This window comes from Pongo pygmaeus, chromosome 5, assembly GCF_028885625.2.
Source record: "Pongo pygmaeus isolate AG05252 chromosome 5, NHGRI_mPonPyg2-v2.0_pri, whole genome shotgun sequence".
In the NCBI taxonomy this organism is placed as follows: domain Eukaryota; kingdom Metazoa; phylum Chordata; class Mammalia; order Primates; family Hominidae; genus Pongo; species Pongo pygmaeus.
Window position 1 is genome coordinate 96,903,185 of NC_072378.2, and position 14,316 is coordinate 96,917,500.

General features: G+C 36.3%; 1 protein-coding gene across 7 annotated transcripts in view; it reads right to left on the minus strand.

The window, feature by feature from the left end:
• MMS22L (MMS22 like, DNA repair protein) overlaps positions 1 to 14,316 on the minus strand; it is a 145,081-nt gene that overhangs the window by 43,295 nt on the left and 87,470 nt on the right. For all 7 annotated transcript variants that reach the window (XR_008503102.2, XR_010126753.1, XM_054490885.2 and 4 more), the window contains one exon: positions 2,311 to 2,504. Coding sequence is in view for 5 of the 7 variants with exons in the window: in XM_054490885.2 (XP_054346860.2) it covers positions 2,311 to 2,504 (194 nt within the window). In the remaining 2 variants the exon portion in view is untranslated. The remainder of the gene's footprint in view (positions 1 to 2,310; positions 2,505 to 14,316) is intronic.

Consider the following 14,316-nt stretch of genomic DNA (forward strand, 5'->3'; position numbering starts at 1 on the left):
CTCCTTGGGCTCCAGGGTACCACACTTCCCTGGTTTTTCTTAACTTACCTTCATTCCTCTCCAGTCTCCTTTCTTGTTTCTCCTGACCCTACAAATCTGAACAAAGGAATACCCTAAGGCCTGGTCCTCAAACTTTTCTTTTCATTCATACTTACTCTATGGGTGATCTCATCCAGTTTCATGGTTTTAAAGAATTACTTATATATGGATGCTTTCCAACTTCAAATCTCTAGCTTGGACCTCTTCCTAAACTCTAGGATCATTATCCAAGTGTCTACTTAACATGTCTACTTGGATTTAATGAACATCTTAAAAAAAATTACCAAAATAAAAATGTTAGTCTTCCCTCATAAAATCTGTTCTTGCGTCAATCTTCCTCATCTCAGCAAATGGCTATAGTTACCCTTAATTCCTCTATCTATTTGGTTACCGTATCTTACCCACTTAGCAAATTCTGTCAGCTCTACCTTGAAAATACTTTCTTCAGATGGGAAACCTGACCACTTCTCACCACCTCTACTGCCACCACTCTAGCCACAGCTCTCATTTTTGGGTTATTACAATAGTTTCCTAACTGCCTTCCTGCTTTTCCCCTTGCCTAGTCTTCCTATAAGTCTAGCCTCAACCTAGCAGCCAGAGGACTCTTATCACTCCTCTGCTCAAAACTTTTCAACAGCTTCCAATCTCAGAGTAAAAGCAAAAGTCTTTATAACCACTGACAAGGCAGAACACAAACTAGCTCTCCCTTACCTCTTGATTCATCTCTTAGTTCTCTTTCCCTTTCTCATTCCACATGAGCCTTTACTGCTTCCCTATAGTTTTTCAAACACACCAGACATGTTCTTGCCTTCAGACTTCTGCAAAGCATGGTCTCTCATCTCCTTCAGTTCTTGGCACAAATATTACTTACTTGGGCCTTCCTGACCACTCTATTTAAAATTACAACTGCCTCTGGCCTTCTGTATTCCTATCCTATATTCCACTCTTTCCCACAGCATTTATCACCACACATTACACTATTTATTCATTTAGTGGTCTTCCTATGCCCCAACACTAGATTATGAGCTCCATGAGAACAAGTATTCTTGTCCTTCTTCTCCATTAGTATCTCTCCAATGCCTATTAAACTAGGTATTCAGTAACTTTTTTTAAATGAAGAAAATCACTCTCTCCTAAACTATCAAGTCTTTATTTCAAATCAAAGCCAAAGTCCACATATTTTGCTTTCTATTTGTATACCATTTATCTTCAGCATCTAAGACAGCACTGACTGAACTGATGCATTATTATTTTTGTTGACTGGCAGTTGGGATGATGCATGTATACAAGTTATATCATCTATTAATGACTGCTTAAACTGGTTGAATATCAATATTTATTTTCATAGACATTACAGTAGTTGGAAAATTGTTGTCCTGTCACAATTCTTTAATCTATCATCGTAAAGTCTTAATTATAGAATTGTTATCAGAATTCAAAATCTTTTCAAATTTAAATCATTCAGTCTTTCACACAGTGCTTTAAGCTCAGTTTTCCTCGCACACACTAGGATAAATGTTGGTTTAAATCTTAGGTTTTTAAAACTATTATTTAAAAATAAATTAAATACCTTTAAATGGACTTCATTCAAGTACATGGAGTTACCATACTAATCACTGTCTATTCCAATACTTCTTAACATACTTTGAGCAAAATACCCCCTTGAGAAGACAATGGCCTCTTCTTAGAAATGACATATATGCACATATATTCAAATTCTTGCCTATAATTTCATGAGATCCAGAGTCCCCTAAAGCCTAAGGACATGTCTTTAGGTTAATAATCAAATTAAGTAAAAATTACAACTTAAAGTAGAATCTAGTAGAAGTCAGAGCAATAACATCCTATATATTCAATGTCATTCTGATCTCATCCTCTTGGGGTTGAAGTGGTATTTATTTTATATTCTTTTGCTCTTTACACAAATTAACTTCATCTTATACCTATATATTTGCTCATACAATTTGAAAATAAACTACTTGAATCACACGTAATCAAATGTTAGTTTACCTTCCAAAATATTACATGCATAAGAAAAGCTATGTACATTCAATATTTTCAGGATAGAAAATTATCTTATTTTTAGTAAACAATCATTGAATTTTTAGTAATAAATAAGCCAAAGGATCCCAATTTATTAATATGTAATTTGTTTCATCTTTCTGGCTGACAAAACGTTAGCTATACAAGTTTGTTACTAAGAAAATAAAGGAAAATACTGACAAAGAGTCTGCAAAAAGAGAAATTAGCAAATTAATAATTAATGCTGACCTGCAGCTGCATCCGCAAGTTGTGAGAAAGGCACTACCTGTGACATTCTCTGACTCTTCAAAAATGAAAAGAAGTGTCTCCACAGTGCATTGGCAACTGCAGCAAGGTGGCGCTCTTTAGCTGATAATGAAGACTGTACAAATAGGTCCACATTGTCCCTTTGAAGTTCCTGACACAATTGTTGATGCATACTCCTAAAAAGAAATAAAAATACAGCTAACACCCTTAACAAATGCTTACAAAAATCTTAAACTACAGTTTGAGCTTTTTCCATTTATGTCATATGAGAAACATTTTATATAATTAAAACCTTTATGCCAAGACATTATGCATTTCTGGTTGTTTGATGGATGAATGATGGCATATTAAGCATCATAAAGTTAACGTTAATTACTAATGTCAACCATTAATTATATGCTTTTTAATATGTCAGATCCAAATGAGAAAGAGGCAGCTTCAGAATGAAGGTCTGCATTTTGCAACTCATACATGACAAGTGATTTTTACTTAAAATCTAGACATGAAAACAATTTTTTAAACCATTTTCTCCTGAGGGCTTTAGGACATGGATGTACCAAGAGGAAGGTAAGTATATCTGGCTTATGTGTGGTATTTTAAATGAAAATACTTTCCTTGTTTACAAGACGCAGACCTTGTGTAGTAGACAAAACTATGCTAGATACAATCTTACTACTTTGGTCCCAAAAGATTCATAATCATTCTCACTTGGTAGGCAGTAATATACAATAACAAGTTACTCTTCATAAAATAATAAAACATAATTCGATACTGCCTCAAATTTTGATTAATCATTTACTCACCTTTGCTGATTAATTCAATCGAAAATTTAGATATCTCTAGACCTTAATAGAAACATGTGCAGTAAATTGAGGTTACCAAAGAGAGGGAAATAAGAGATCTTCTTAGTGATGTGGAACAGAAGGCATTTATGTTGTGCACCCACTGATAATATGATTATTTAAAACTAAATGTACAACCATGCTATTATTCCTATTTCTATTTATATTACTGCCAGATCAACTGAGTAGACATAAATGCATGGATACATTTACATTTGCATTTTTTTTCAATTATACAGAAAGCAGCAAAAAATAACCAATGGAAACGATGGAGAAGACTTCCTTTAATAGAGACAGCATTCCACTAAGAAAAATAATTAAGTACTTTAAAAAAGATGTTTGATGTTTTTAAACAGTTTAGGGGAAGTGGATACATGAAAGAACTATACAAACCACAGAACTATCACATGTATCTAAAGCAATCCCACAAAAAGATCAAGCTGGTTATAAGATCACATCTTAGAATATTTCACATAACTACCCAAGAGTGAGTAAAAATTCTAAGTATAAATTGTATAACATTAGGGCCTTGAGCCCCTTTACATTGGAATTCCTGGAAAATTATGGGATGTTACTTAATACTACATGAAATATTGAAAAAACAAGTGAACAAATGGCTGGGGAAAGAGTATACAGTAAGCAATTCTCATAAAAGCTAACCAAATATCTGCTATGTCCTTTCTGTAAAAACTTCTTGAGATGCTTTCAACTTGAACTAGTGGCTAGAGAACCATTTCAGTTCCTTTATCTTAGAGTGAGATAAATAACAAACCACTAAAATCCATCTGGCAACTAACTCAACTGCCTATATCAACACAGCAAAGTTCAGAGTACATTTCTACACAGTGGAATCCATGTAAAATAATACCAGCATTTCTACTGCCCTTTATAGCTTTTTCAAAGTATATTGGTTTCAAAAGACAATAAATAACTTATGGTACTTGAGTAGGATGGATTTTGCTCACCATTTCTAAAAAAGCCGTTTTATTTACTAACTAAAACCTATTCCCTAGGAAGGAGTAACATTTCTGATCGACCTCTATGTATGTGCCAGAAATTCCTTAAATTAATTAAATTCTTTTAAAATTGGAAGAACTCTATGAGATAGGTATCATTAATCCTCTTTATAGATGATGAAGCTAACAGTAGGAAAGCTAAATATGCCCAAAGGTCACATGGCTAGAAAGGGCTGGCCCCATCATCTGAACTTAAATCTGACTCTGAAGCCCACTTTTCTTTTTACACACTAAGACATGCACCCTTACGCACCTACACACACACAAGTTTTAAGTGAATTAAACATTGATAAATTATCTTCTCTTTCTACTTAAAGAAATTTCATCCCAGCACTTGGGAGGCCAGGGCGGGTGGATCACTTGAGGCCAGGAGTTCAAGACCAACCTGACCAACATGGTGAAACCCCCTCCCTAATAAAAATACAAAAAAATTAGCCGGGCATGATGGCACACGCTTGTAATCCCAGCTACTCAGGAGGCTGAGGTAGGAGAATTGCTTGAACCCAGGAGGTGGAGGTTGCAGTGAGCCGAGATTGTGCCACTGCACTCCAACTTGGGTGACAGAGCAAGACTTTCTCAAAAAAACTAATAAATAAATAAATAAATAAATTAATTAATTAAAGGAATTTCAGAAAGCTTAAGAAAAGGGGCTGGAAAAGCCACATGTAGCTGTGTCTTTTGAAGGGCCAGGAGCAACATCAGAATTCTAACATTAGGAAAGACTATAAGAGATGCTAGAAAACATGTATTCAAAGCAATAATGAGAAAGGCCAACAAATGTGAACCACCTTTGACCTCTCCAGAACAAAATGTTGAGGTACCAGGGAGTATAACTAGGAGCTAATGTGGGGATAGGATTCAAAGTTCTGAATCCATTAGGTTTAAAAAAAAAAAAAAATGCCGAGTGCAGTGGCTTATACCTGTAATCCCAGCATTCTGGGAGGCTGAGATGGGTGGATTGCCTGAGCTCAGGATTTCAAGACCAGCCTGGGCAACATGGTGAAACCTCATCTCTACTAAAAATACAAAAAATTAGCCGGGCGTGGTGACATGTGCCTGTAGTCCTGGCTTCTTGAGAGGCTGAGGCTGGAGCACTGCTTGAGGCAGAGGTTGCAGTGAGCTGAGATTGCACCACTGCACTCCAGCCTGGGCAACAGTGAGACTCTGACTCCAAAAAAAAAAAAAAAAGAATAATTAATTTAAAAAAAATAAAACCAGTGTGAGGTAAAAAATTTTAAAGCTATAGATTACATCCTCCAAGGTTGAGTTAAAACAGCTAAGACAAGTTTCAACTAAGGGTAAGACAATGACCCCAAACCACACTTGTTTTGGAAATGTGAACCCACTTTGTATTTTTGGATTTGAAAAGCAGCTAATATCCCCGGGAATATGCAAAATGCTTTCTGCTCAATAGTTTGAATGTTCAAGCTTTTTCAGTCTGGATAAGAAGAAATGATTATCTGCTATTTTAAACCAGAAACAAGTTGTTTAAGACCTTATAATAATAATTTATTTAAGCATAAAGAAATCAGTGAGTGACAAATACAGGAAATGCCAAGGGTGTACTGTAATAGAAGTCTGAAGGAAGAACCAAATTTTTGCACTATAGCCAAATAGCTAGAAATACCCCTTGCAGTCACCGGTAATTTTTTAAAATTACATGTTTGAACCAGAAAACTAATTATACAGACTACTGAAAAAAGAAATTATATTAGATGTGACCACTGCATATCTGCTGAAGGTACATTTACAAAAATGCCAAGAAGCAGCTCTGTCTCTAGAGGTAACAATGTAAAAGAAAACACAAAACATACATAAAACATTATAAAGAACGTAATATAGTTCTAGGTGATGGCTGTTTTATGAGACATTTTTACCTTCTTCAATACAAACAGTAGAAATATGAAAGTAGATTTTTTGCATAAAAGGAAAAATATGTGATTTCTGGTCAGAAACTGAAAGACATAACACAAGGATGTAGGATCTCCCAACACTTGGCAATTGTTTTATTTGAGTAAAGACAGATTTCACGTTAAGATCAGTTTGGAAATATAAGATCAGATAAGGAAATACACACATGTAACCAGCTCTCTTACATTATAAAAGATACAATACAGTATAGTAGAAAATAAATTTGCTGAATGTCAAGTTATTCAAATTGCAGCTCTCATTGGTGGAAATAACAGCAACATCCAGCATTTATTGGTATTTACTATGAGGCCAGCACCATGCAAAGTGTTGTATAAGCATCGTTTCTCATCCTACGAGGTAGACATAATTATTATTCAAATCTTATATATGAGAAAATTGAGACAAAAGGAGTAACTATGCTGTGTAATAAACATGGTTATTAGCATAGCTATCCAGAGCTGTGTGGCTTTGGAAAAACAAGTAACCTCCCAACTCGCTGTTTTCTTTAGAGTCAAGAATAGGAACAATTGTTGCTATATCCACCTAACAGGGTTATTGTGAAGACCACAGGAAATAACATTCTGAAAAGTTTTTAGAAGCCTATCATTACACTATATAAACACCCACACTTTCACATACCAATTATCCAGGTGTTCCTACGCTTCTATTTTAGCTTAGTTACCCTGCCTCCTTTAGCTTTCCTCATTATCTTCAAGTATTTTCCTGATTCTTTCACCTGACTGCTCTTTCGCCCCACTTTCCAATATTTCCTGTTTTTATTTGTCTGCTACTTCTTGCTTTGATTTCATGTTTACTTATCCATTTTGCCCCCACCTCTCTACTCCCACACAGATACCTTATCCCCACAGACACACAAATTTATTGAGGCATCTATCATATGAGAGACATGGAACCCTGTACCTGAAACTTCTACCTGCCAGTCTGGTCTCTCAGTTTCTGCTCCTCCCTAGTAACTTAGGCAGCCTTCTGGGAACACTTACTGGACCACTGCTTATAGTTTTCGCTTCTAATCTTGGCATACCATTGTTTCTCCTGTAACTTACAGAATAAGGTATGACATCCTACATACCACTTTCCTGGTATTCACAGTTGTATATTAATTATTTCTAATACATGATGCCTCAAAGTTTAAGGAAAATTAAAATTGTCTACTGATGGACTTTTCATCACATGGAAAAAGCATAATATAATAAATACGACTGATAAGGAATAACAGCAATAATTGAATTCCTCTTTTAACTCTACTGCAAACATGGTAACTTTAAAAAAATATTTATTAGTGAAAAATATAATGGAAAATTTTAAGTCAAAAAGTTGTTCCAAACCACTATGAGTAATTATTCCAAGTATCTTATTGATCTGATGGAAAACTAAATGGGAATCAGGACACTCTATAACCATTTTAGCTTCAGCTAAACTCACTAAAAAACCTTAGACACTGAATCCTCTTGTCATACTTGCTTTTATCTGTGAAACAGGGCTTACTCTGCCTTATTATCCAGGAAGAATATAACATAACTAAGGTAATGGTATTATCAGAAAAACAAAAAAACCCTGAAATTTAAACAGTGGAAGTTACCCAAAAAATCATCTAATCCAATCTTGTCTTCAAAAAATTGAGAAAAAACAACAAACAGCTTCTAGGTATGAAGAGACTTTTACAAAGCCTCAATTTGAGATAATGGTAGTTTCAATCCTGAGCCCCAATCCTGTGCATGCCCAAATTATCAGGGAGAAACCAGGCTGGCAAGTAGCAATTCAAGCATACTTTGCAATGCCTCCATGTAACAGACGCCCCAGTACATGTGTGTGTCTGTGCATATGTGGAGGAGGGGGTGAGTAGGTGGTAGATGGATGGATGGATGGATGAATGAATGAATGAATATGTGAAATCAAAGCAAAGAGTTTGTTGACTGTTTTGATGATAAAGCACAGCAGTGGCAATGATGCTTACCGTCACATACTATTACAGAGAAAAATAAGGGCTCCTTGAAATGCAAGGAGAATTCTTCAAATGAGCTCTTGTCTAAGCCAGAAAAGATCAGCTTGTGACTCTGGAAAACTACTAAGCCTCAGTTTTTCATCTGTTAAATGGAAATAATGCCCTACTATCCTCTATGGAGCTGCTAAAGCATTAAGGTCACAGCATTTAGGTAAAAGTACTTTGTAGACAAGGTAAAATAATATGCACTTTCATAGACTATAAGGCAAGACAATATGCACTACTGCTTCTAAATCCTAATAAACATGTTCTCAGAGGCATTCGAACATCACTAGAAAGATAACAAGCTTTGGAGACAGACATACTAAAGTATACATCCTATTTTGCCAATTAGCAGTTGGATGGTCATTTCCTCATCTGCTGCAAGAATTAAATAAGACATATTCAATAAAGAGTAACTATTATTGTTGGCCAGAGAATTAAAAACTGTTTAATGATAATATATGTACTAGCCCTATTCTAAGTGTTTGACCTTTAATAACTAATTTAATCTGTATTTTATTGCCCTCATTTTATAAACAAGGAATCTCAGTACAGAAAGGATAAGTAATTTGCTTGGGTCATGCTGTTAGTAAGCAGCAGAGCCAGGATTTGAACCCAAACAGTCTAGTTTCAATGCCCCAATTCATAATCACTATGCTACAGCTGCCTCAAATACCATTTTACTACACAAATAAATAATACATGCTCCAAATGTCACATTGCTGTATTCACTCATTCATATGTAAGTTCTTAATAAAGGTAGTTATAAAGTAGTATAACAGCCAATCCCAGGTGATATACCAGATGCATACACATTAAAAGTTTAATACTTCTGGGGAGTGCCAGGCTCTATAGGGATTCCAAAGGTCAACGATGTGTGATAATTTACAATTTTCCTATGCCCCAAAATTGAGTTAATTTGCAAGACTGGGAAAGAACAACAAATCAGGAATCCAGTGATGAAGCTAGCAAACCAAGCATGCCTATAATAATGCTGTCTTATATACAATAAAGGGGGTGAAGTGCCTAAAATGAAGTTGCTTGCCCATGTCCCAAAAACAGTAACTAGCACTAGTATGAAAACATACCAGTAAAAAGTCATCACTTTTAGAATTTACCCTCATATTTTCATTAGTCTTGACTTTGTAGATGATTATGAGTATAAAATTACTTACGTTTTTCAGTTACATTTCACTGTATAACACAGTAGTAACAAGGATCCACTTCCTTGTTATTATTGTAAGTAGTTCCCAATGTTGACTACCACCAAAATCATCTGTACATCTTTCTACAAATACTAATGTCTTGGCCTCACTAAAGATTTTTCTGCATCTTCAGCATTGGGCCTAATCATAATACTTACTATTTGTTTTTAACTCCTGATGCAGTTGGTCTGAGGGTCTACATTTCATTTGTTTATTTTATTTATTTACTTATTTTTTGAGATGGAGTCTCGCTCTGTCACCCAGGCTGGAGTGCAGTGGCACCATCTCGGCTCACTGCAAGCTCCGCGTCCTGGGTTCACACCATTCTCCTGCCTCAGCTTCCCGAATAGCTGGGACTACAGGCACCTGCCACCACGCCCAGCTAATGTTTTTGTATTTTTAGTAGAGACGGGGTTTCACCATGTTAGCCAGGATGGTCTCAATCTCCTGACCTCGTGATCTGCCCACCTTGGCCTCCCAAAGTGCTGGGATTACAGGTGTGAGCCACCGTGCCCGGCCTCATTTGTTTATTTTTGAGACAGAGTCTCGCTCTGGTGCCAGGCTGGAGTGCAGTGGCGCCATCTAAGCTCACTGCAACCACCACCTCCTGGGTTCAAGCAATTCTCCTGCCTCGGCCTCCTGAGTAGCTGGAACTACAGATGCGTGCCACCATGCCTCGCTAATTTTTGTTTATTTAGTAAAGACGGGGTTTCATCATGTTGGCTACAATGGTCTTGATATCTTGACCTCGAGATCTGCTCACCTCGGCCTCCCAAAGTGCTGGGATTCTAGGCGTGAGCCACCATGCCCGGCCGAGGGTCTACATTTCTATCAGGCAGATGCTGCTATCCCATGGTGGACCATGCTGTGGGCAGTCACCTTCTTGGCTTTCCTCATCTAAAAAACAGGGATAATAATAGTACCTACAGAATTACATTAATAAAGGCCAAACACTTAGAATAGATCTGGCATATATATTTTCAATAAACAATCTTTGATTTTCTGATCAATAATTATTTCATTTATTGAATAGGCCCTATTTAATTCCTGCAACAGATAAGGAAATGACCATGCAACTAGCAGTTTATAGACTAAGTAACAAGATCATACATAATCCTGTCATGGAGGAGGATTGAAAACTACTCCTTTACTCTATAGGTATAAGTGCAAAACAAGGTATAAGATTGTTTTACCAACTCAGAGGAGAAAAACCTTTGGGGGGAAGCACAAGAAAATGGGCGTGGAAGTGATTCTCAAAGGATAGGTAAGGAGTGTTTAGGTGAAAAGGAGGAAAGTAAAAACACAAAGGTATATAAAATCAAATCACTTACTCTCTAATTCAACACATACAGCATACGTTCTAAGCAGAAGGGTACAAAACTAGCTAACAGACTAAGTCTCTGCCCTCTGGAACTTATATTCTAATGAGAGACAGATAATTAAACATACAAACATGTAATACCTCAACTTGTGGTGAGCTTTATGTATAAAAAAGAAATCATAGTATGGGGATAATGATTGATAGAACTTTGTACAAGAACACTGTACTTGCACAATGATCAGGAAACACCTTTTAAGAAGGTGACATTTGAGCAAAGAACTGAATAAGTAAGGGAGGGAAACACACAGGTATATGGGGAAGAATATTCCACTGAGAAGAAAAAGTGCAAAGGAGCTGGGCCTGGCACAGTTTCATAGACTCAAGGAACAACAACCAGGAGTCCAAGGTGGCTGAAGCACAATGGGTGACAGATGAACAGCAGATGAACTGGAGAGGTGGCAGGGTTCCAGATCATGTAAGATCTTGTAAGCCATGTAAGGACTCTGGATAAAATCAAAGTGGATAACAAGCCACAAAAGCAGAAGTGTAATATAATTTACATCTTAAAAGGAATATATAAAAGAACAAGGTGTTTGAAGAACGAAAAAAAAGTAACCACTTTGATTATAATAGAGAATTTTTATAGTAGCATTGGAAGGCAATAAATTAAAGAATACAAATGGTGTTCCATTTGTTCAGTCATATGTTTTCTTCATTCACTTCAGAAGAAGTTACTCAGTGCTAGTCACTATGTCTGAGGCTAGAGATACAAAAATGGTTAATCCTGCTGTTAAAAGAAAAATCAAGACTTCATTCTTAAAGTGGTAAGAAGACACTGAAGGATTTTGAACTGGAGGGTGATACAATGAAAAAAGTGCTTTGGGAAAGATTAATCAGGTAATGGCAAACAGAATGGGTCAGAATAAGAACTGACTAAAGATAAAAGAGACTAATTAAGAAGCTTCTGTAAACATTCAGGTAAGAGCTAATGTGCATTTTGAGTTACTTTATGAAGGAAAAAGCCAACGCTAGTTATTTCGCATTTTGTGAGGGAAAGGAAGGAGCAGCCTGTCATTGCCAAATTTTGGGGGAGAAAAACTGAAAGTTACGAAGGACAGTTAATTATAACAGGGGGATATAATTTGATATGAAAACAGAAAATTGAAGTAACACTATCGAAAATGTTTTTGGAAATCTGGACTTAGAGTCGAAGAGTACAATCAGACTCAGGAATCATTCTACCTAATAGTTCAGATAATCTTAATGAACATGTCAATGTCTGTTAATTACATGAGGCATTGTATTAGATGTTATCAAATATAGTCCTTTCTTTCAAAGAACGTACAGTTAAGTGCTGACACAGAGGTATGTAAAGAGTAAAAAACAGGATTCAAAGAAGACTTCCTGGAGAAGACATGCCATTACCTGTTACAGAAGTCATATTAGTTAATTGAAAAAATAATAGAGTTGCAGAAAGTTAAAATAATATGAGTAAAGCATAGTGACATGAAATTGCATGGTACATGAAGGGATTCACAAACAGTGTGGTATTACTAGTAGATGGTACTACCTTTAGTCAAGTGCTAGTAACTATAGTATTGATAAGGAACAATGTAACTATACATTTGTATAATGTAACTATAGTACTGATAAGGAACAGGTCATAGAGGATCATGTCATCTCAAAAAGAGCCACAAGTAAAGTCTTTAAGGTAGCTGGAAATGAGAGAAAACCAACTTATATACCCAACATATATATTCCTCATGGTTTGTTCCCAGATAATCTAATGCTTATAAGGATTGCCTAATACATTTATACATTTAAACATGCTCTTTAACTGCACCGTGCTAATGTTACAATGCTAGTTGTCTCTGAAATATTTTCATTAAAAAAACCCAACCTGATGAGTATGTGCAGTGTGACTTTGTACATATACGAATCTATATTACTCATTACAACATATTACACATATATAGATATATATCTATACATTTGTATACCTATATCTATACATTTTTCCAATGCTTGAGTGTTATCTTATGCTCTCATCTAATAAAAGTGAGCATGGGCAGAGCTACCCATAAGCATCAGTGCTGACCCATAAGCATCAGCTTCACCCATAAGCATCATTACGACCAACAAGTTATAGTCCTGAAGTTAACACACACACACAAAAATAAAAATTTTCATGCTGGATGTTAAAATTTAAGTTTTACAGCATCACAAGATGCCTTCAAGGAAATGGTTTAGGGTAAAGGCCACAATTAAGGCTTGGGTACATCCTTTGGCAATATACTATAAGGAACTACAGACGTCATAGGAGCTTAGGAATTTCTAAAAGAAGAGGAGAATGATCATCATCTGATTGTGACAACTTGCACTGCTTGTATTCAGTTAGGGCTCCCATTTCCAGGAACTCACCCTCCAAATTTAATAGCAAGTGTGCGGGTACAAGGTAATGAATGAAAGTAAAAGAGGGGGAGCTTATGGCTGAATATGAAGCTAGTCAGTCTCCAAGTTTGTCTACTACCAGAGTATCATGAGGGTAGGACCACTAGTTAAGGTCCAGGATCTTTGTCCTTGGGGTTAAAGGCACTCAGAGGTGAGATCATCTCTGAAAACAATCTCACAACAAAATGTACATGCCTTATAAAATATGTGAAGTTGTTATAGTGGTCTTTGGGATTTCAAATACTATTATCTTCCTCTTCAAATGTAAATGGATAGGGTATAATGGAGCAAGCACACATGCACTAGATCTTATCCAAAATGTTGTGTATTGAATTCTCATAGAAGAAAAAAGAATGAGGTCAGGCCAGGGGGCAGTTGGGAATTGGTGACTAAAAAAGAAAATTAGAATATAAGCAACAGTGTGAACAAAAATATTTATGGAATATGTCCTCATTTTCATTTTGGAAGAGACCACCAATCTATCTAACTTAGCAGCACTGGAGCCAATAATTACTATAATATTAAGAACACCTCACAATCTTTAATTGTCTTCCTCTTCCCAATCCTCCCCCACCCCATCTCTATCTCTGTCTTGCTTTGGCTATTCCACTGTTTGCTGAAAAACGTGTAATTTTTAAAACACGGCCACAAATTCTTTGACACTTCTTGATTCTGAGAGATCTTGTGACTGATTTGACCAATACAGCACAGCAGACATGACACTATGTGGCTATAAGGTTTGGTAATAAAAGGCCATAAAGCTTCTGCCTTGTTTGCTGGGAATACTCACTTTTAGAGCCCTGAAATGCAATGCAGGAAGTCCAATGACCCTGAGAATACCCTGTTCAAGAGGCCACAGACAGCACGCAGGTCAACAGTTCCAGCTAAGCTTGTCCACCAGCCGTTCTAGCTTAGAAACTAGATGTATTACTGAAGAAGAAGCCATCTAGGAACTGGATCCTCCAGCTTCAGCTGTTCTAGTCTCGGTCTTTAGAGTTACTCACAGACATTGAATTAGAGTTACTTCCAGACACTGAATCATCCTAGCTGAGGCTCCAAACATGGTAGAGGAGATAAGAGCCGCCCTTGGCTTTTCAAAGTCCTGACCTACAGAATCTGTAAGCACAATAAAAGGATTGCTGTTGTGGTGTTTTACCCACTATGTTATTACATAGTTTATTATGCTCTAAAGGGCATATAAGAAGCACTATGTAGGAATTAGAGATTCAAAGATGAA